At 46.7% G+C, this 23,183-nt stretch overlaps 1 protein-coding gene across 1 annotated transcript; it reads right to left on the reverse strand.

The window, feature by feature from the left end:
- Positions 1-969: 969 nt before the first annotated feature.
- On the reverse strand, positions 970-21,663 carry HRC (histidine rich calcium binding protein). Its single transcript, XM_030195423.1, has 6 exons — positions 20,500-21,663; positions 14,629-14,726; positions 14,021-14,089; positions 13,600-13,654; positions 2,145-2,181; positions 970-1,094 (listed from the first exon to the last, which is right to left on the reverse strand). The coding sequence occupies exons 1-6, from the start codon at positions 21,245-21,247 to the stop codon at positions 1,064-1,066; spliced, it is 1,038 nt and encodes a 345-aa protein (XP_030051283.1). The 5' UTR covers positions 21,248-21,663; the 3' UTR covers positions 970-1,063.
- Positions 21,664-23,183: the final 1,520 nt, after the last annotated feature.

Consider the following 23,183-nt stretch of genomic DNA (forward strand, 5'->3'; position numbering starts at 1 on the left):
CATAAGACCCAAAAGACCTTGTGCTGCCTGCACAAGGAGTGTTGTAGGATGGAAGGATGTTCTTATAACAGGGATTCCTGGAAAAGAAAACAAAGAAGGAATATTCTTATAAAGGGGCTCTGGGGGGAGATCTAAGGGGGTGTCTTGGGAGGGGGAATATCCTTATAACAGAGGTAGCTGCCTCTCGGGGGTGAGGGATGCTAGTTTATCAGTACTCATTGCTGGCTCTGGGATCTTCAGGGGTCTAGTTCTGTAATGTTAGGCGAACCCTAGGTTTTTTTTTTCCTCCTCTTTACATGTTGGAATTTGTAGTTCTGCAGGACTTTAGGTCGTTTCCTGAGCTGGACCAGCCTGGGGTTACTTCAGACTGAGCCCACAGGCTAGTCCTGCAGTCCCTACTGCCACCTGCTGGCCACTGGTCATCAGTGCAGACTGAGATAGTACAGTGATGTGCAGGGGACAGACAACCACCAAGTATGACCAGCGACAACTGCAGCCACATGCCACAGAACAGGACAAAGGCAAGGAGGTCCCAGTGCAGGTGCCAGAGAGCTCAGGAGAAGGCATTGGGGGGAGGGGGGTCATCCAAGGCACGGTCTTCTCTCTGGTCCTCCTGGCCATGTTTAACGCAGGCAACCCCTGACCCCTCTGGGACCCACAGAAAGCAGCGCACAGAAAGGACTGCCAGCCACCATTCTTTATTTGAGGGTTACTCTGCGCTAAGCCTGGTATTCCAGGCATTTTGATATACTTTATGTCTTTGTCTCTGTGTCTAAGACCCTCAAGGTCAGCGGAGGCAGAAGAGAGAGGTGACTCAAGGGACACTGGGCACCGGACACTGTCTCTGTCTGCCTTCAGGACAGTCTGTTGGGGATCTGTGTCCTTCCTCAGTTCTTTCATTTGGAGACCTTGACCGTTGCATGGTGCAGAAAGGGGTGGGGGGTTATGATGTAGTATGTAAGAGTCCTGTCTGTCACCCAGCAGCCCCTCTTCCACAAGGCTGGGGGAAAACAATTCCCTGCCCCCATCCAGGGCTCCTCGTAGTGAGGACTGGCCAGGCTCCTCAGTTCTGCTCAAAGATATTTGCCACTGACCTAAAGCGACAAGAAGGGATACAATAAATATCTCCAAGAACACATCCCCAGCTTTCCAATCCATTCTCCCTCTGCAGTAGCAGAGCTGCCATGTTACCCAGTTTCAGGCTGGAAATTTTAAGGTCAGTCCTGGATTTCTGACCACTCTATCCTGGTGCACTCTGGGATTTGCAGCACTGATTTCAATGGGCAAAATCAGGTACTACAAATCTCACACTGCTTTAGAATATAGGTTCAAACCCAGGAATGTCCCCAAATCTCCAGCCTAGAACCAGGTAACTTGGCATTTGTGCAGTAGCCACAGTGCCACACTAAAAAGAAAAGAGAACTGCAGAATGCTTAAAGAAGAGATTAGGGCTGTGGCGTGGGCACAGGCCCACCCACTTTAGGCTCAGGCTCACCCATAAGTGGCAGAACTCTGATTTGGCTGGCGAGGCTCCTTAAGCCTTGTCAGCAGAAGACTCCTGGCATCTCTCCATCCCATCCCCCACAGACATTTTGGCATCTGTCAACTCAATCCCCCAACCTCTCTGTACCTTTTCAATCTTTCAATGTTTTGCGAACAGCGACTCATACCTGCAGCTCGTGCCAGCCCAGAGCCTTCCCTCTGATGCGACTTCCTTTTTCCACAATAGTGGTACCATGTCAGAGGGAAGGCTCTGGACTGGTGAAAGCAGCGGGTATGAGTCACTGTTTGCAGAAAGTGAAGCACTGAAGATTTGAAAAGGTATGAAGGGGAGGAGAGGAGGGTGGAATTGAGAAATTATTGGTCGCCTAGGGGAGGGAGTGGAGGGAGAGATGCCGGATGTCCACCCACTTTAGGCTCAGGCCCACCCAAAATTGGTTGTCTGGCTACGCCCCTGGATTAGGGTGGCACTTCACTTCAGTTCACTTGATCCAGCCCAGGTTATATTCCCCCCTCCCACCCTTTTGCATCCTGGGAGCTGTAGCTCTGATTTCCTAGGGAAAAAGCCTAACTACGGAAACCCAGGAGTGGATCAGACTGTGACTTGGAGTGAGATGGCACCTTTAGGAGACCAGGTTACTTACTGATACAAGGCGCTTGAAAACTCATCAATATAGCTCCCTAAGGGAAAAAACAGAGAGAAATGAATATTCCACTGTCAAGCCAAGCTCTCAATTAATATAATAATTGTACGTTCTGCACATCCTCAGTTAGATGTGCAGGAATCAGATCTCAAAGTTTTTGATATTTTAATCTCCATTGCCCTGCAGATGCAAACATGTTAGATGCTACATTCTGGTGGAACACAGTATATATGATACCAAAATGTGAATTCAAATCTTCTGAAAAAAAAAAAACAAATAACCAACAGGCCATTCTTTGGAAACCTTTGGATGCATAATTAAAACAAGATTTGTCATCACATTGACGTTCTATGTATGGATATAAAGGCTCAAGGCAACTGGGGGCCCTTTTACATGGGAATACATGGGAGTCTCTAGCATTTAGCGTGTTATTTTTAACGTGCAAAAAATGTTAGCATGCCTTTGTAAAAGGACCCTTGTGTCTTATATCTACTCAATACCCTTTGCTATTCACAGAAAACTGTCGGTTTATTATGGCTGTATACAGTGGTGGAAATAAGTATTTGATCCCTTGCTGATTTTGTAAGTTTGCCCACTGACAAAGACATGAGCAGCCCATAATTGAAGGGTAGGTTATTGGTAACAGTGAGAGATAGCACATCACAAATTAAATCCGGAAAATCACATTGTGGAAAGTATATGAATTTATTTGCATTCTGCAGAGGGAAATAAGTATTTGATCCCCCACCAACCAGTAAGAGATCTGGCCCCTACAGACCAGGTAGATGCTCCAAATCAACTCGTTACCTGCATGACAGACAGCTGTCGGCAATGGTCACCTGTATGAAAGACACCTGTCCACAGACTCAGTGAATCAGTCAGACTCTAACCTCTACAAAATGGCCAAGAGCAAGGAGCTGTCTAAGGATGTCAGGGACAAGATCATACACCTGCACAAGGCTGGAATGGGCTACAAAACCATCAGTAAGACGCTGGGCGAGAAGGAGACAACTGTTGGTGCCATAGTAAGAAAATGGAAGAAGTACAAAATGACTGTCAATCGACAAAGATCTGGGGCTCCACGCAAAATCTCACCTCGTGGGGTATCCTTGATCATGAGGAAGGTTAGAAATCAGCCTACAACTACAAGGGGGGAACTTGTCAATGATCTCAAGGCAGCTGGGACCACTGTCACCACGAAAACCATTGGTAACACATTACGACATAACGGATTGCAATCCTGCAGTGCCCGCAAGGTCCCCCTGCTCCGGAAGGCACATGTGACGGCCCGTCTGAAGTTTGCCAGTGAACACCTGGATGATGCCGAGAGTGATTGGGAGAAGGTGCTGTGGTCAGATGAGACAAAAATTGAGCTCTTTGGCATGAACTCAACTCGCCGTGTTTGGAGGAAGAGAAATGCTGCCTATGACCCAAAGAACACCGTCCCCACTGTCAAGCATGGAGGTGGAAATGTTATGTTTTGGGGGTGTTTCTCTGCTAAGGGCACAGGACTACTTCACCGCATCAATGGGAGAATGGATGGGGCCATGTACCGTACAATTCTGAGTGACAACCTCCTTCCCTCCGCCAGGGCCTTAAAAATGGGTCGTGGCTGGGTCTTCCAGCACGACAATGACCCAAAACATACAGCCAAGGCAACAAAGGAGTGGCTCAGGAAGAAGCACATTAGGGTCATGGAGTGGCCTAGCCAGTCACCAGACCTTAATCCCATTGAAAACTTATGGAGGGAGCTGAAGCTGCGAGTTGCCAAGCGACAGCCCAGAACTCTTAATGATTTAGAGATGATCTGCAAAGAGGAGTGGACCAAAATTCCTCCTGACATGTGTGCAAACCTCATCATCAACTACAGAAGACGTCTGACCGCTGTGCTTGCCAACAAGGGTTTTGCCACCAAGTATTAGGTCTTGTTTGCCAGAGGGATTAAATACTTATTTCCCTCTGCAGAATGCAAATAAATTCATATACTTTCCACAATGTGATTTTCCGGATTTAATTTGTGATGTGCTATCTCTCACTGTTACCAATAACCTACCCTTCAATTATGGGCTGCTCATGTCTTTGTCAGTGGGCAAACTTACAAAATCAGCAAGGGATCAAATACTTATTTCCACCACTGTATGTCATTTCCCTATGGCATTACTCTGATGAAACATCATTTTGTGTACATGTTTTTGTTACTTTACTTTAAAAAAAAGTAATAAAAAAGATATGAACTAAAAAAAAAAAAAAAAAATCCCCTGTGGAGACAGGGTCAATGCAAGGATATTAATCTTTAGTATTGCAGACATAACATAATAACATAAGTACATAATTCTCCGAGGACAAGCAGGCTGCTTGTTCTCATGATTGGGTGACATCACGGCAGCCCCAGGATCGGAAGATCTTCCTAGCAACAGAAGTTTGCTAGCTCTTGCGTGTCCCGCACGAATCGCGCATGTGCGATCATCTTCCCGCCCGTAGCGCGAACGTGCTCCCCAGTCTCTCTTTTTCTGCGGTTCAGAACAGCCGTGTATCATTCGTTCTCTACCCCAGAGAGGCCTTCGCTGCGTTCTTCTCCACGTTTTTCGCCTTTTCGGCTTGTTTCTTCTCACTCTCGTGTGCTTCATTAAAAAAAAAAAAGTTTTGGTTTGTTTCCGTTTACTTTCGTAGAAGTTTCCCGTAAGTTTTCTTTCTTTGGCGTGAGTGGCTTTTTTTGCCGCCCATACAGGTCTTTTCCCCCTTTTTGGTGCCCTTTTTTTGGCATCATCGCGTTTGACCTCGCCGGCGTGATTTTTCCGCCCATGTCATCGAAGCCTGCCAGCGGCTTCAAGAAGTGCACGCGGTGCAGCCGGACGATCTCGCTCACTGATAGGCACGTTTCGTGTCTTCAGCGTCTCGGGGCTGGTCATCGCCCTAACGCCTGTACTTTGTGCCTCCAGCTCAAGAAGAGGACTCAGGCGGTGAGATTGGCTCGGTGGAACGTTCTGTTTGGATCCTCATCCGGTCCTTCGATGTCGGCGGAGCCAGCAGTACCAAGGTCATCGCGGGTATCGATGTCGGCATCGGAGGGTGCATTGACGTCCGGAGTGCAGGTGATGGCTGTCCAGAGGTCCCATGCTGGTAGCAGTGAGCCATCGAGTGGGTCTCCACCTGTCTCGAGGGCTCCTGCGGTACAGACCCTGCGGGACAGACCACCTTCGGACCCGGCCCCGAGGAGATATCTGGATTCTACATCGTCCTCTTCGGTACCGGGAGATACCACTGGCGTGCTTCGAGCTAAGGCGAAGAAGCATCGCCATCAGTCACCTTCCCGTCACGGTACCGAGAGCTCCAGGATACCGAGGGATTCGGTACCCGCGAAGCGTCGACACCGGGAGGACCGCTCACCCTCCATTCAGGAAGTGTCGATGTGCTCTGCTCCGGACAGCCCGGTACCGCCTCCGCGCCCCAGACAGGTTCTGACTTCGTCACTGGTACCGGCCCCGCTGCCTTGCTCGACAGCCACTCTGGACGAGCGCCTCGAGGCCTTTCTTCCAGGGATCCTGGAAAGGCTGCTGCATTTATCTGCTCTGGTACCTTCGGTGCCTGCGCCACCGGTACCGTCGAGAGATGTGGCAGTTGGCTGTCCGCCCGTGGTGAAGACAGCGATGCCGGTACCGCTTGCGGCATTGGCCTCTGCTGCCACCCAGGTTGACTCCCCGTCAACGTTGCTGGAGGGAGCTTCGTCGCCTGCGGCGCGGGAGTCTTCTTCTCGGCACTGCCATCGAGGACCTCATTCCTCGGTGTCGAGACGGGCTCGGCTTCGGACTGAAGTTCGTGAACTGGTGTCCGATACCGAAGGTGAGGCCTCGTGGGAGGCAGAGGAAGACCCAAGATATTTCTCTGACGAGGAGTCTTGTGGTCTTCCTTCTGATCCTACTCCTTCGCCAGAGAGAAAGCTTTCTCCCCCGGAGAGTCTGTCTTTCTTGTCATTGCTCCGGGAAATGTCTACGGCCTTTCCCTTCCCAGTGGTTACTGAGGATGAGCCCAGGGCTGAGATGTTCGAGGTCCTGGACTATCCTTCGCCACCTAAGGAGTCGTCCACTGTTCCCCTTCATAATGTCCTGAAACAGACATTGATGGCGAACTGGCGAAACCATTAAGTAACCCCACGATTCCCAAAAAGATTGAGTCCCAGTATCGGATCCACGGGGTCCCGGAGTTGATGAAGACCCAGTTGCCTCATGACTCTGGAGTTGTGGATCTGGCTCTCAAGAAAGTCAAGAGTACTAGAGATTACGCCTCGGCGCCCCCGGGGCGGAAGTCTAGGACTCTGGACTCTTTTGGGAGGAAGGCCTACCATTCTGCTATGCTCGTGTCCAAGATCCAATCTTACCAGCTCTACACGAGCATCCACATGCGGAACAATGTGCGGCAGCTGACGGACTTGGTCGATAAGCTCCCATCGGAGCAAGCCAAGCCTTTTCAGGAGGTGGTCAGGCAGCTGAAGGCGTGTCGAAAATTCCTGTCCAGGGGTGTTTACGACACTTTTGATGTTTTTTTTATTTTATTTTTATTTATTGCACTTGTATCCCACATTTTCCCACCTATTTGCAGGCTCAATGTGACTTACAAAGATCTGTTATGGCATCGTCATAACAGGGAAGAAATACAATTGGTGTTGCAAAGAGATAGAAGAAAACAAGAGGATCTGGTTATGCAGCTTTACAGTGAGACATTCTGAATAAAGGCGTGTAAGGGTTGTGTTCAAGTCATTATGGGTTGTGGTAGGCTTTGTTAAAGAGATAGGTTTTCAAAGCTTTGCGGAAGCTAATTAATTCGTTGATCGTTTTCAAGTGAGTTGGTAGTGCATTCCACATCTTCGTACTCATGTAGGAAAAGCTGGATGCATGTGTGAGTTTGTATTTGACCCCTTTACAGCTGGGGAAGTGTAGGTTGAGAAAGGTGCGGGAAGATCGTTTAGCATTTCTGGGTGGAAGGTCCACTAGATCTAGCATGTAGGTCGGAGCATCTCCATGAATGATTTTATGAACAATCGTGCATATCTTGAACATGGTACGTTCTTTCAGTGGGAGCCAGTGTAGGTTCTTTCTTAGGGGTTTTGCACTTTCATATTTTGTTTTTCCAAATATGAGTCTGGCTGCGGTATTCTGGGCCGTCTGGAGTTTCTTGATCGTCTGTTCTTTAAAGCTCTCCCACCGGACCCCTTCAGCATCTACGTCTTCAGGTAGACGTTTTTATGGGGGAAGGAGGAATGTTCCTATGCTTCTAATAGGCGTAGGTACAATTCACCTTCTCGCCAGCCTGCTCAGGCCAAGCCTCAGCGCGCTCGTTCCCATCAACAGCGTGCGCCTCCTCAGGCCCCTGCAGCTCCCCAGCAAAAGCAAGGGACGGGCTTTTGACTGGCTCCAGGCGAGCATAGCCGAGATAAAAGTGTCTGTGCCGGACGATCTGCCGGTTGTGGGGGGGGGGGGGGGGGAGAGGTTAAAGTTTTTTCACCAAAGGTGGCCTCTCGTAACCTCTTCAAATAGTCCGGCTAGGATACACCCTCAATTTGATTTCAACACCTCCAAATTACCCTAGGGGAGCTCAGTCTTTCAGCTTCCAGCACAAGCAGGTACTTGCAGAGGAACTCTCCGCCCTTCTCAGCACCAATGCGGTCGAACCCGTGCCACCAGGGCAGGAAGGGCTGGGATTCTATTCCAGGTACTTTCTTGTGGAAAAGAAAACAGGGGGGATGTGTCCCATCCTAGGCCTAGGGGCCTTGAACAAATATCTGGTCCGAGAAAAGTTCAGGATGCTTTCCCTGGGCACCCTTCTTCCCATGATTCAGAAAAACGATTGGCTATGCTCTCTGGACTTAAAGGATGCTTATACTCATATTCTGATACTACCAGCTCACAGGCAGTATCTTCGATTCCGTCTGGGAACACGGCATTTCCAGTACTGTGTGCTACCCTTTGGTCTCGCCTCTGCGCCCAGAGTATTCACGAAATGCCTGGCAGTAGTGGCGGCGTCTCTACGCAGACTGGGAGTGCATGTGTTCCCTTATCTTGACGATTGGCTGGTAAAGAACACCTCGGAGGCAGGAGCTCTACAGTCCATGCAGGTGACTATTCAACTCCTGGAGCTACTAGGGTTTGTGATAAATTATCCAAAGTCCCACCTTCTTCCAGTTCAGAGACTAGAATTTATAGGAGCTCTGCTGGACTCCCAGACTGCTCATGCCTACCTCCCCAAGGCCAGGACAGACAATCTTTTGTCCCTGGTTTCCTGGGTACGAGCGTCTCAGCGGATCAGAGCTCGGCAGATGTTGAGATTGCTCGGCTACATGGCCTCCACAGTTCACGTGACTCCCATGGCCCGTCTCCACATGAGATCAGCTCAATGAACCCTAGCTTCCCAGTGGTATCAAGCTGCGGGGGATCTGGAAGACGTGATCCAGTTGTCCACAGTTTTTCTCAAATCCCTACATTGGTGGACAATTCGCTCCAATTTGACCTTGGGACGTCCCTTTCAAATTCCTCAGCCGCAAAAAGTGCTGACTACGGATGCGTCTCTCCTGGGATGGGGAGCTCATGTCGATGGGCTTCACACCCAGGGATGTTGGTCCCTCCAGGAGACAGGTTTTCAGATCAACCTCCTGGAGTTACGAGCGGTCTGGAACGCGCTAAAGGCTTTCAGAGATCGGCTGTCTCATCAAATTATTCAAATTCAGACAGACAATCAGGTTGCTATGTACTACATCAACAAGCAAGGGGGCACCGGATCTCGCCCCCTGTGTCAGGAAGCCTTCAGGATGTGGCTTTGGGCTCGCCAGGACGGCATGTTTCTCCAAAGCCACGTATCTGGCAGGCGTAAACAACAGTCTGGCCGACAGGTTGAGCAGGATAATGCAACCTCACAAGTGGTCTCTCAACTCGAGAGTAGTACGCAAAATCTTTCAAGCATGGGGCACCCCCTTGGTAGATCTTTTTGCCACTCAGGTCAACCACAAGGTCCCTCAGTTCTGTTCCAGACTTCAGGCCCATGGCAGACTAGCATCAGATGCCTTTCTCCTTCATTGGGGGAAGGGCCTCCTGTACGCGTATCCTCCCATACCCTTGGTTGGGAAGACTTTGCTGAAACTCAAGCAGGACCGTGGAACCATGATTCTGATCGCTCCATTCTGGCCGCGCCAGATCTGGTTCCCTCTTCTTCTGGAGTTGTCCTCCGAAGAACCGTGGAGATTGGAGTGTTTTCCAACCCTCATCACTCAGAACAAGGGGGCGCTTCTGCATCCCAACCTCCGGTCCCTGGCTCTCACGGCCTGGATGTTGAGAGCATAGACTTTGCCTCCTTTGGTGTTTCTGAGGGTGTCCCCCGAGTCTTGCTGGCTTCCAGGAAAGATTCCACGAAGAGGTGTTATGCTTTCAAATGGAAGAGGTTTGCCGTCTGGTGTGACAGCAAGGCCCAAGATCCTCGTTCTTGTCCTACACAGACCGTGCTTGAATACCTTCTGCACTTGTCTGAGGCGGGTCTTAAGACCAACTCTGTAAGGGTTCATCTTAGCGCAATTAGTGCTTTTCATTATCGTGTATTATTATCTATTAGATTGTAAGCTCTTTGAGCAGGGACTGTCTCTCTTTGTTAAATTGTACAGCGCTGCATAACCCTAGTAGCGCTCTAGAAATGTTAAGTAGTAGTAGTAGTGTAGAGGGTAAGCCTATCTCGGGACAGCTTTTAGTTGTTCGCTTCATGAGAGGTTTGCTTTTGTCAAAGCCTCCTATCAAGCCTCCTACAGTGTCATGGGATCTCAATGTCATTCTCACCTAGCTGATGAAACCTCCTTTCGAGCCACTGAACTCTTGCCGTCTGAAGTACTTGACCTGGAAGGTCATTTTCTTGGTGGCAGTAAATTCAGCTCATAGGGTCAGTGAGCTTCAAGCCTTGGTAGCTCATGCTCCTTATACCAAATTTCATCATAACAGAGTAGTCCTCCGCACTCACCATAAGTTCTTGCCGAAGGTGGTGTCGGAGTTCCATCTTAACCAGACAATTGTCTTGCCAACATTCTTTCCCTGTCCTCATACCCGCCCTGCTGAACGTCAGTTGCACACATTGGACTGCAAGAGAACATTGGCCTTCAATCTGGAGCGGACAAGCCCACACAGACAGACCGCCCAATTGTTTGTTTCTTTTGACCCCAATAGAAGAAGAGTGGCTGTCGGGAAACGCACCATCTCAAATTGGCTAGCAGATTGCATTTCCTTCACTTACGCCCAAGCTGAGCTGACTCTTGAGGGTCATGTCACGGCTCATAGTGTTCGAGCCATGGCAGCGTCAGTGGCCCACTTGAAGTCAGCCACTATTGAAGAGATTTGCAAGGCTGCGACGTGGTCATCAGTCCACACATTCAGATCTCATTACTGTCTACAGCAGGCTACCCGACACGACAGTCGGTTCGGGCAGTCGGTGCTGCAGAATCTGTTTGGGGTTTAGAATCCAACTCCACCCCCCTAGGCCCATTTTTATTCTGTTCCAGACTGTACTCTGTTAGTTGTTGTTTTGGTCAATCTCAGTTATGTCCTCGCCATTGCGAGGCCCAATTGACCAATGTTTGTTGTTTTGAGTGAGCCTGGGGGCTAGGGATACCCCAATCGTGAGAACAAGCAGCCTGCTTGTCCTCGGAGAAAGCGAGGTTACTAACCTGTAGCAGGTATTCTCCGAGGACAGCAGGCTGATTGTTCTCACAAGCCCGCCCTCCTCCACCCCCTTTGGAGTTGTGTCTTCCCTTATCTTTTGCTTTTCACTGGACTGGGGAGCACGTTCACGCTACAGGCGGGAAGATGGTCGCGCATGTGCAATTTGCGCGGGACACGCGAGAGCTAGCAAACTTCTGTTGCTAGGAAGATCTTCCGATCCTGGGGCTGCCATGGACGTCACCCAATCGTGAGAACAATCAGCCTGCTGTCCTCGGAGAATACCTGCTACAGGTTAGTAACCTCGCTGTATTGCCATACTGGGAAAGACCAAAGGTCCTTCAAGCCTAGCATCCTGTTTCCAACAGTGACCAATCCAGATCACAAATACCTGGCAAGATTCCAAAAAAGTACAAAACATTTTATACTGCTTATCCCAGAAATAGTGGATTTTCCCCAAGTCCATTTAATAACGGTCTATGGACTTTTCCTTTAGGAAGCTGTCCAAACCTTTTTTAAACTCCGCTAAGCTGACCGCCCTTACCACATTCTCTGGCAATGAATTCCAGAGTTTAATTACACGTTGAGTGAAGAAACATTTTCTCCGATTCGTTTTAAATTTACTACATTGTAGCTTCATTGCATGCCCCCTAGTCCTAGTATTTTTGGAAAGCGTGAACAGACGCTTCACATCTACCTGTTCAACTCCACTCATTATTTTATAGACCTCTATCATATCTCCCCTTAGCCGCCTTTTCTCCAAGCTGAAGAACCCTAGCCGCTTTAGCCTTTCCTCATAGGGAAGTCATCCCATCCCCTTTATCATTTTCGTCACCCTTCTCTGCACCTTTTCTAATTCCACTATATCTTTTTTGAAATACGGCGACCAGAATTGAACACAATATTCGAGGTGCGGTCGCACCATGGAGCGATACAAAGGCATTATAACATCCTCATTTTTGTTTTCCATTCCTTTCCTAATAATACCTAACATTCTAGTTGCTTTCTTAGCCGCAGCAGGACACTGAGCAGAAGGTTTCAACGTATCATCAACGACAACACCAAGATCCCTTTCTTGGTCCGTGACTCCTAACGTGGAACCTTGCATGACGTAGCTATAATTCGGGTTCCTCTTTCCCACATGCATCAATTTGCACTTGCTCACATTAAATGTCATCAGCCATTTAGATGCCCTGTCTCCCAGTCTCGTAAGGTCCTCTTGTAATTTTTCACAATCCTCCCGCGATTTAACGACTTTGAATAATTTTGTGACATCAGCAAATGTAATTACTTCGCTAGTTACTCCCATCTCTAGGTCATTTATAAATATGTTAAAAAGCAGCTGTCCCAGCACAGAGCCCTGGGGAACCCTACTAACTTCCCTTCTCCATTGAGAATATTGACCATTTAACCCTACTCTCTGTTTTCTATCTTTTAACCAGTTTTTAATCCACAATAGAACACTACCTCCTATCCCATGACTTTCCAATTTCCTCTGGAGTCTTTCATGAGGTACTTTGTCAAACACCTTCTGAAAATCCAGATACACAATATCAACCGGCTCACCTTTATCCACATGTATGTTCACCCCTTCAAAGAAATGTAGTAGATTGGTGATATAAAGACCTGTACGGTCCATCCAGTCTGCCCAACACACACTGTAACTTCCTGGACTGGCCACAGGATACTGGGCTTGATGATCCTTTCGTCTATCCCGGTATGATGATGCTTATGTACTTATGGCTCCCCCAGAGGCCCTAACCCAGCACTTTCCCTGGCTGCTCAGCCTGCAGGAGGAAGGGCGCTTGTTCCTGCCAAGGAGGTTTGATGAACAGGAGACGGCAGCAGCCAGAAGGCAGAGCTTGTGTCACCTTATCAATTACATTGTTTTGGGTGTACCAACATGGCAGTGGCTGCATTGCGGAGAATGAAAACCTGCTTGGGTGGACCGGCTTCAGCTTTGTGACTTCATGCCGTCTCCTGTTCATCAACCCTCTTGGTTCCAGCATTCTCTACTGTGCAGGGCTGGTATGGGATCTTGTGGCTCCTGCAAAGAAGAGGAAATAGAACTATTTAAGTGCCCTCATCATGCTGGCCATGGGGACTGAACTGCTGGGACAGGGCCTCTGGGAGGGAAGGGTTTAAAATTAGCTCCCGGCTGTCATTTGCCCTCCCCAGAATCCCAGCACTGTAGGCGAATGTAGGTTTACCATATGGCTCCAGAAAAAGGAGGACACTTTGATCCAGTCCGGGTTTTGCTTCTATTGAAAGCAATGGAAGTAAAACCCAGACTGGCTCAATCTATCCTCCTTTTTCTGGAGCTATATGGTAACCCTAGGCGAATGCCTAGTTTGCCTAATGGAAGCACCAGCTCTGCTTGGAGGGCGATGGCTGTCCTCAGGATCAGATAGAGCCAGGCCTGGTTTTATTAATGCCACTTACACTGGAAGTAAAAGCAGGCCTGGCTCATCCTGTCCCTGATGACCTGGAACACTTCCATCTAAAAAGAGAGCTGGATTAGCTTCTGCAGAGGAAGTGATCCATTACGGGTGTTGTGGGGTGTGAGCTGGCAAGCAAGGACCCAGGACTTCAGAGCTCAGTATTGTGGGTTTGCATGGTTGTGGCATATTTTCCCAGGATCCAAAAGCCCACTTTAAAGATGGGGCTTGGTTCTCTGTAGCCTCCTGCCCCAGCCCACGTCTGGCCCCACCAGTGACAGTCGCTCTTGTCCCCACTACCTGTGTGGTCTTTAGATACATGCTGTGTCAGCTCACCTGGTTTGCAGGCTGTCTCACAGAGAACAGGGCAAATGTAGCAGAAATGGCAGTACTAGAGAAGAGGACAAGACAGAGGAAGTCAAGACACCGTTTCAAGAAAGTGCAAGAGACAAGGTGGCTGCTAGACTCAAGGTGAGCATAAGGGGTTATGGCTCTGTGGGTGCCTAAGGTGTGGATTTGGAGGTCCGTGGGTGTGTGGAGTGTGGGTTATTTAGTGGGAGTGTGGATTTAGGGCTCAGTGGGTATGCGGAGTGTGGGTTGTTGACGGTGGATTTGGAGTGTGGATTTGGGGCTCGGTGGGTGTGTGGAGTGTGGGTCATTCACAGTGGGTGTGTGGATTTGAGGCTTGGTGTGAGTGTGGGTTATTCACTGTGGTCACCTGCAGTCTAAGTCCTGGAGGGGTGGGGTGTGATCTTACCTCGCAGCTCTCACAGTGCTCGCTCTGGTCCTTCTCCTCACAGGGGCACTTGTCACACTCATCACAGTGCTGTGAAAGAGGGAGATAGAGATGATGAGGTCCAGCCCCTGAGATCACCCGCTCTTCTCTGTGGATTTCCTTTCAGGTCCTGCCCTGCAGAGCTGTCATGCTCACTTGGTGGGGGGGGGGGGGGGGCTGGGCCAGGATCTAGATGATGACACATCATTATCTGGATCTATAGCCCACTTCATATTTCCTAAAGATGTGTCTGTGGCTCTGTGTGAGGGGACTCAGGGGTTATGGCTGTTTATTTAGTATTTATTTATTAGGATTTTTTTACCGCCTTTTTGAAGGAATTCACTCAAGGCGTTATACAGTAAGAATAGAACAAAAATGAACAATAGACAATTACAGCAGTAAAAATATTCAAATAACAATATAAAGTATGGCATAGTTACTACTTACAATGTCAACACAATAGAACATTTATTTGATAGCGAAGGGTAAAGCAAAGATGGAACATATAGATAGGTAAGAGAGTAAGAAGAGTTAGAAAGTAAGGTGACTGATTTAAGAGGCTGCATTGTTCCCAGGGTAGGGGATATTACCTTGCAGAAGGAGCAGTAATTGCATAGGGAACCCAGCTCATACTCTTCCTCCTTCTCCTCCTCCTCCTCCTTGTCTTCCTCATCTTCATCTTCTTCCTCTGGAACAAGAAAGCAGATGCAGAGGATGCAAAGATATTCAGCATAATCGTATCTCTCTCCCCCCCCCCCCCCAACTCTTCACCATGTCCGCTGATCAGGTGTGATTCAGAGCTCCCAAGATCCCTAAGAGGGCAATTGACTGATCTTCTTGTCCTCTGGGGGATGGAGCTCCTCAGAAGAGCCAGGTTTAGGTTGGATTTAAATTTCTAAGTAGAAGGTTTGCTACGAAGGTCTATAGGAAGCCAATTTCTTAAGGAGGGCCAAGGTTCTTGACACATGAAGAGTCCAGCCTGGTTGGTGACTGGACGGTCGACTAGAAGCTTTGTGTTTGAGGAGCGCAAGGTACATAAGGCTGCTGAGGGATGGACACTGCGGAGAAGCAGTTCTACTTCGGACAGGTAAAACCATATTTATTTTCTTCATCAATCAGTTGAATGGCATTGTTTTGGATGAGTTGGAGACATTTTAAGGAGGAGATAGGAAGATTTACATAAGTACATAAGTACTGCCACACTGGGACAGACCAAAGGTCCATCAAGCCCAGCATCCTGTTTCCAACAGTGGCCAATCCAGGTCACAAATACCTGGCAAGATCCCCAAAAAGTACAAAACATTTTATGCTGCTTATCCCAGAAATAAGCAGTGGATTTTCCATAAGTCTATTTTAATAATGGTCTATGGATTTTTCCTTTAGGAAGGTAGCCAAACTTTTTAAAACCCTGCTAAGCTAACCGCCTTTACCACATTCTCTGGCAACAAATTCCAGAGTTTAATTACACATTGAGTGAAGAAAAATGTTCTTGCACATAAGGAGCTACGATAACCAGGGCTTCCAGGTGCAGGACTCTAGCAAAGGTTTGAGGGACTCAAATCCTCTTGAGGTGGGCCTGAACGGATTTTAGGATAAGAGAGGAGACATGGGTCCAGAGGAAAGGGTACTACGTAGAAGAAAGGGCCTGAGGTGTAACTAGCACTGGTATCTGCTCTGTGGACAGCTTCAGATTTTGAGGCGCTAAAAGTTTTAATTTGTGCTCAGACCGCAAGAGGCAATGTGAATCCTCTGTTCCGGGCATCGAGGTTAACAAAACGTTGTGTGTCTTCTGCGTAGAAATACTCATGGAGGCCCAGAGCCTGTCAGAAGGTTGCCAAGCGAGTCATAAAGACAATGAAGAAGATGACAGCAGGGCCAGGGCCTTGTAGATCACCATGGGATCGTGAAAAGGGAAGGAATGGATGTTCTGTTGTTCAGAGAAAGCTCAAAGGAGCGGAGAGACACATAAGAATGAAAGCAGTCAAGTGCAATACCTTTTTCTTCCAGCTTCCCTCAAGCGGGTCAGCAGAACAAAATGGTTGACAATGTCAAAAGAGGAGGTGAAATCGAGCTGGATAAGGTCTCTGGCAGGGTGTAGGGGCATCTGGTCCTTTTAGTGATTATAAAGTGATGACGGGCACAGTAGAGAATGACACGGGGACAAAGCTTGTCCCTGTCCCCAGCCCTGTGGGCCCTGTCCTCATCTGCAGAAGCCTCAAACACTTATGATTTTATATTTAAATCTTTTTATTAACGTATAAAAAGGAATATACTTTGTAGTTTTTGTTTATAAATAACAAATAGAAAATAATAACAACGAGCAACTATAATAACCCCACCACCACCACCCTCTACCCTTCCAACCTCAACAATAACTGACTTCTACTACCCCAGGGAATCCTAATCCACCCTGTTAAAATGTCCAGGGGTACAAAATACAACCCATTCTGTATGCCCTAGAGGGAAGAAATATGCCCTATGAAGCACTGTTATGATTTTTTTAATCTGTGGATGAATAAGTCATCTCAGGATTCAGCCTAGCTCTCCTGCCTTCCACAGTCTTTCCTACAATAGAAGATGTCTTCTTAGAAGATGTTCTGGTAGCAGGAATGTACAGGATCCCCCATGCAAATTTTGCTAGCTAGGGCCAGCATGTTTGCTTGTTTTTCCAAAAAATCTAAAAATCGTTGTCTGCATCCCTCAAACATAAATAACAGTCCAGTTCATTAACAGGCTTCAAAGTAGAAAATGACACTGGGACAAAGTTTGTCCACATCCTCATAGGCTCTGTCCCCATCCCTGTGGGATCTGTCTCTGTCTCCTCAGGCTCTGTCCCCGTGGTTATCGCGGGTCCCCATCCCCATGCCATTCTCTAGGCCTAGGGCACAGGCCCCTGGCAGAGTGTAAGGGTACCTGATTCTTTCAGTGATTATAAAGGGGCGATGTGCACTTAATTGGTTTTGGGTACTGATACTTAGCTTTGACAAGCACTAATTGTCATTAATTTGTAGTTAGTAGCATAACTATTCTCTAAGCTTAACAATAAATATGTACAGTGCAGAAATCGCAGGGAGCATGCCAAGCAAATACATGCAGAGTTTATAGAAGCCCGTCGGTCGTGTACGTAATGGTCACATTTAAGTGTGTTTCCACCAGCCATTGTCAGTTCACAGCTAAAATGCCAACGTACACCAGTAACCTAACACGGGAATCCCACGCAGAATGCGCAATACAGAAATTGCTGTTAGTACCCAGCAGTTTAGCATCTTAACTTTCGGTGACCTTCATGAAAGTACCTTTTACGTGCAGTATTTATAATACCTACAATCAATACATCATAATGTCTTCAAGGGAAATTTGAGGGGGTCTTTTACTAAAGCTTAGCTCAAGGAATAAAATGGGCCCTGCTGCAGATAACTCGAGCTAAGCTTTAGTAAAAGACCCCCTGAGTAAATCTAATAAGTCATGTGGAAGCCTTGGAGGCAACTCTCTTCACACAAGGATAGGACCCTGTGGCTTGCCAAAAATCAACATCGGCTCTCCTGCATCGTGACTTTGTTCTCTCTTTTTTTTTGATTTATAAAATTTTTATTAAACCAGCAATTTAACAACTTTCTGGAGCTCATGACTCCCATAACATTCCAAACGTCATTTGTTTTTGTTTTCCAACAATTTCCACAACTCATTTTCCCCCCAAGTAACCCCCGTCCCACCCTCCCCCCTACCTCCCCCCTTATTCCCCCTCCTCCCCCTGCCCCCCTCATCCTCATTTGTTCTCTTTCTTATGCATTTTTACCATTTATAATTTTAATTTTAACAAATATTTAGGGCCCTGTTTACTAAGGCGCATTAGCGTTTTTAACAAGCCTACAATTAGTGGGCAAGTTAACCATGTAGGGGATAGGGATATTGTAGATGCCTACATGGTTAACGCGTGTACATGTTTAACACGCATTAAAGACGCTAACGGGGCCCTTAATTTACTATCGCTTTTAAAACTTACCTGTTTCTCATGAAAATCATACTAGACACACACGGAGTGATAGTATATTAAATATTTGCTAAAATGAAAATTATAAATGGCAAAACTGCATAAGAAAGAGAACAAAGCCATGATGCAGGGGAGCTGATGATGATTTGGGCAGCCACAGAGTGGTATCCTCGTGTGAAGAGATTTGCTTCCGAGGCTTCAACATGACTTGATTTATTAGCTTTACCCATATTTTCCTTGAAGATGTTGATGTATTGATTGTGGATATTCTCTTGCCCCTGCTGTGCTTATAAACCATTTTCAGACTGTGTATGGTTGCAGGTATTTATAACACTGCACATAGAAGCAGATGAAATTTAATGTGGACAAATGCAAGGTGATGCACACTGGAAAGAATAAACCAAATCATAGTTAACTGATGCTAGAGTCCACCTTGGGGGTCAGCACCCAAGAAAATGAGCTAGGTGTTGTTGTAGATAATACGCTGAAATCTGCTCGGTGTGTGGTGGCAGCCAAAAAAAGCAAACAGGAAAGGCTAAAGAGGTTAGGGCTTCTAGCATACCTAGGATGGGGCAGTGGGGGCATTCTGCCCTGGGTACTGGCAGCGAGGGGGTGTGTAGAGCATGCTATCGGCTATGTGGGTCTCTTGCCCTGGAACAGGAAGTTGACATCTGAGGTGGCAGGGGACTGGCAAAGCCAACAGTGCAGACCTGCTGTGCGCAGTCCGTTGCTTGGAGGAGGGGGTATGTGTGCACGCACTCTGCCCAGAGGGTGTGTGCTCTGCCCTGGGTGCTGTATAATGTAGGTATGCTGCTGGTTAGGGCTCTTCTGCTTGGAGAAGAGATGGCTGAGGGGAGATATGATTGAGGACTATAAAATCCTGAGTGGTGTAGAATGGGTAGAGGTGAATTGATTTTTTTACGCTTTCAAAAAGTACAAAGACCAGGGGATACACAATGAGATTACATGGAAATACTTTTAAAACAAATAGGAGGAAATATTTTTTCACTCAAAGAATAATTAAGCTCCGGAACTCTTTGTTGGAGGATGTGGTAACAGCGGTTAATGTATCTGGGTTTAAATAAGGTTTGGACAAGTTCCTGGAAGAAAAGTTCATAGTCTGCTATTGAAACAGACATGGGGAAGTAACTGCTTACCCTGGGATTGGTATCATGGAATGTTGCTGCTAATTGGGTTTCTGCCATGTACTTGTGATCTAACTTGGACACTGTTTGGAAAACAGGATACTGGGCTAGATGGACCATTGGTCTGACCCAGTATGGCTACTATGTTCTAACAGTTAGTCGTATTCAGCTTAACACTCTGGAACACACACACATAGTGACAATACCATTGTCAAGGTGTGTAAATGATAGTGAACAAGACTGGATGAAAACGGCATGAGAAAAATCTAGATTCCCATCCATTTCAACAGCAATGGGCATGTGAAGAGAACTTGGATCCGGTGCTGGTGAAGTGTGTAGACACAGATGAAGCGTGTGACAGCACAACTACAGAGCAGTCTCTTTTACTATACTGTACTATACTACTGGAGTTTTATATACCCCTATCATTCCAGAAAGGATTCAAAGCAGTTTATAATAAATGAAAAGAAAAGTCGTAGACCAAGCAGCCGTACACTTAGTCCCGAAAGTCCTTTGGGACACGTGTTGGTCTCCGATATAGCCGGAGGCAACACCAACAGAAATACCAGTAGGTAAGTTAACAGTGATTCAATGGCAGAATTCACAAGGGAGGCTCAGGAAGAGCCTTAGGCCAACTCCGGCACTTGACAGGTCTGGTTTACTGGTGAAGAGGTTGTTCTCTGAACTGGTGCATGCGACCAAAACCACTAAGAATCAAGTCTCATCTGAAGTAGAAAGCCATTGTGGGGTGCCTTTTCCTTTTCACATGTCTGCCCTAGATTAGATTTTGAAGATGTACTCTTGGGATGCTCTCCAGATCCAATTATTTTGTGGGTATTTCCTACCTTTTTTTGAGGTGAAGGGATTTGTACAGCAAACCTCTTAGGCTCTTGATACAGAGGTCACCAGTTCATACCATTAGAAAACCAATTCATTCCAATAGACATCCAGTCCAACCCAGTTCAAGCCAATGCTATCTCCACTTTGAAATATCTAGATTCTGATAAAAGAAGACAGAAAAGAGTGGAGGGCAAAGCATATTGTTTTCTAGAGAAGCCGGCAGCTAGAGGCAGCATCCTGACTATACTTATAACCCACCATTAACTGTTAGTAGGCCAGGGAAGTTTGTGTGAGCATCATAGATTTGATACTACTTAAAGCATAAGTCAAAGAGTGAGTAAAGTTGTTTAATATTTCTGTTTTTGATACACAAACAACAGTTTATTAATAATTATACCCCAAGAACAGCTATGGTAAAGAAAGACAATGGATAGAACGGATCCCTATCTCACTTCAAAAGTATGAAACAGTTTAATTATTGTTACCTTCATTGTCGTCAGTATCGTGCTGTGTTACAACTGTATCATCAGTGTTGTCATCTTCGTCTTCATCCTCATGTCTCTTTACAATTTTGTCATCGTCTTTGTCATCTTCTTTGCTGTCATCATCATCATCTTCATCTTCTTTGCCATCATGATCATCATCTTCGTCACTGTCATCATCTTCATCATCATCTTTGCCCTCTTCATCGTAGTCATCATCATCGTCTTCATCCTCATCTTCACTATCGTCATCTTCCTCATCTTCACTATCATCATCCTCATTTTCACTATCATCATCCTCATTTTCACTATCATCATCATCATCTTCTTCATTATCATCATCATCTTCTTCATTGTCGTCATCATCATCTTCATCATTTTTTTTGTCATCATCATTGTCTTCATCTTCATCATCATTTTTTTCATCTTCATCATCATCTTTTCCATTGACACTGTCATCTTCATTATTGTCATCGTCATTATCATCTTTCTCATCATCATCATCATCCTCATCATCATCATCACTACTGTCATCATCATTGCTGTCTATACCACCCTCATTCTCTTTTACGTTATTGTCATCATCATGGTGATTAATATTTGAATCGTTACCTATATCATCATCATTAATATCACTATCATGGTGAGCTCCACCAGCTGGCTGGCATTGGACCTGGGGTATTAAATACAGATGGAAAGAACAGACGAATGTGAGAAGCAAACAAATAAGCCACACCTTTTGGGAGGCCATCTTGAGGGGAAAAGGCAGGCCTCAGGTTATTCTTTCCCTTCTGCAAAGTAGCACAATCAGTTCTCCACCCAAAGAAGTCTGTTAGTATCCACAAAGAGCCAGCTTGCGTGGCAGGTGAAAAAAAGGCAAAGCCAATATCTGATTGGAGCAAACCTCTTGTTCCTTGTGGAAATAAAATAATCCTTAAACTCCAGAACAGATCCAACTATCTCAGAAGTTCAATGTCCAGAGATCCAGAGAGAAAGTTGCCGGAGGAGGCCGAGTCTAAAGAATGAAGGAACTGAGCTTGCCTGACTGAAAGCAGCAGATGTACAAAGTAAAACCTATCCTTTGCCAGCCAATGACCATGTGGGTAGATGCTTTTTTTTTTCTTTTCTAATTTCCACTTCACCCCCTTCAGAACCTCTAATATAGAAAGTGGCAGTGACACATGGTCCTACCTTACCATATTTGAATCTGACTTTGTGTCCGAGGTCAGCTGTCAGATATACCCACTAAGCAAAGCTCCTACATTACTATAATTAGACCTTAGATGTCACATCTGATCATGACAAACAGCACAGGAGGATTCCGGATTCCTTTTGCTCCCTCCTCCTTAGCTGCCTCCCTCCCACCCTTGATTACTGAATAATGGAAGCTGGGCCTTCTCTACTAAGGGTACTGTGATCTGAGGTGTAATGGGAAAATTAGTCGCCTTCCTTTGATGCCTGGATCATGGAGGACATTTATCTTCCTCGTGTTTGGACTTTGGTATAGGAAACTGAATGGCTCGGACTTGGGGTAAATGGGTGTCATATCGATATAGCAACTTTCTACAATTATTAGAGTGTTGAAAGGTGTTCTAGGATCTGCTTATATGAAAAAAGATGTGGAGAAAAAAAGACCTCAGTAAGACCGGCCACACCTCCCTTCAAAGGATACACCTTATAATAAGAAGGAGTGCCTCATTAATCATCAGTCTTTAAAAAAAACTCCACATTATATAACTTCTTAAGCTGTTATCCAAACACCTAATCAATCACCCATCAGTGGAAACACAAAAATTCAAATATCTTGTACCATACAAAAAATGTTACTTATCTTGGATGGTAAGCCAATAGACAAACGTCTTCCACAAATCCGTATTATACCTCAAAAAAATGTGGCGAAACATTGCCAACGGTCACGTGACAAGATGGCGGCACGTTAGTTTGTGGCTTGTGAGCTCCTGAATTTTGTATGCCAAAAACTTTTACCTTTTTCAAGAATGCCCCATACAAAGCGTAAAGGGACAGTTAGGGGAGAAACCTCGACTCCCAGGCCTCCCGCAGGGCAGCAAACAATGGAGAGATACGCCACAACGGCACCTATCCAGGTTTCCGGGGATAGTCCTGCAACCTCCTCGGAAGGAGACCATGGGGGTATGGGACTTAATGTTACTCTCCAGCTTATAATCGAAAAAGAAAAACGCTTATATTTCGACCCAAATCGGGAGATGGGCGTTTTTCTCGCAAAGGCGCCCAAATTGGTATAATTGAAAGCCAATTTTGGCCGTTTCCAACTGCACTCCGTCACGGAAACGAATAAAGTTGATGGGGCGTGTCAGAGGCGTGGTGGAGGCGGGACTGGGGCGTGGTTATCAGCTGAGGAGAGATGGGCGTCTGTAGCTGATAATCGAAAAAAAAAAAGGCATTTTGACCGCGATTTTGGGTCACTTTTTTTGGACCCTTTTTTCTCATGAACAAGTCCCAAAAAAGTGCCCCAACTGCCCAGATGACCACTGGAGGGAATCAGGGATGACCTCCCCGGACTCCCCCAGTGGTCACTAACCCCCTCCCACCAAAAAAAAAACCCCACTTTAAAAACTTTTTTTCCAGCCTCTATGCCAGCCTCAAATGCCGTACCCACCTCCATGACAGCAGAATGTGTTCGATCCTGTCACAGCCTTTCCCTGGGT

This window comes from Microcaecilia unicolor, chromosome 3, assembly GCF_901765095.1.
Source record: "Microcaecilia unicolor chromosome 3, aMicUni1.1, whole genome shotgun sequence".
Classification (NCBI taxonomy): Eukaryota; Metazoa; Chordata; class Amphibia; order Gymnophiona; family Siphonopidae; genus Microcaecilia; species Microcaecilia unicolor.

Coding starts and splice junctions, on each gene's coding strand:
- HRC (XM_030195423.1), bottom strand. CDS start 21,247: ATGGCCTCCCAAAAGGTGTGGCTTATTTGTTTGCTTCTCACATTCGTC. Junction 13,655..14,020: donor AGCACTGTGAGAGCTGCGAG/GTAAGATCACAC, acceptor CCTCTTCTCTAG/TACTGCCATTTCTGCTACAT. Junction 1,095..2,144: donor TTTTCAAGCGCCTTGTATCA/GTAAGTAACCTG, acceptor TTGTCGCTTTAG/GTCAGTGGCAAATATCTTTG.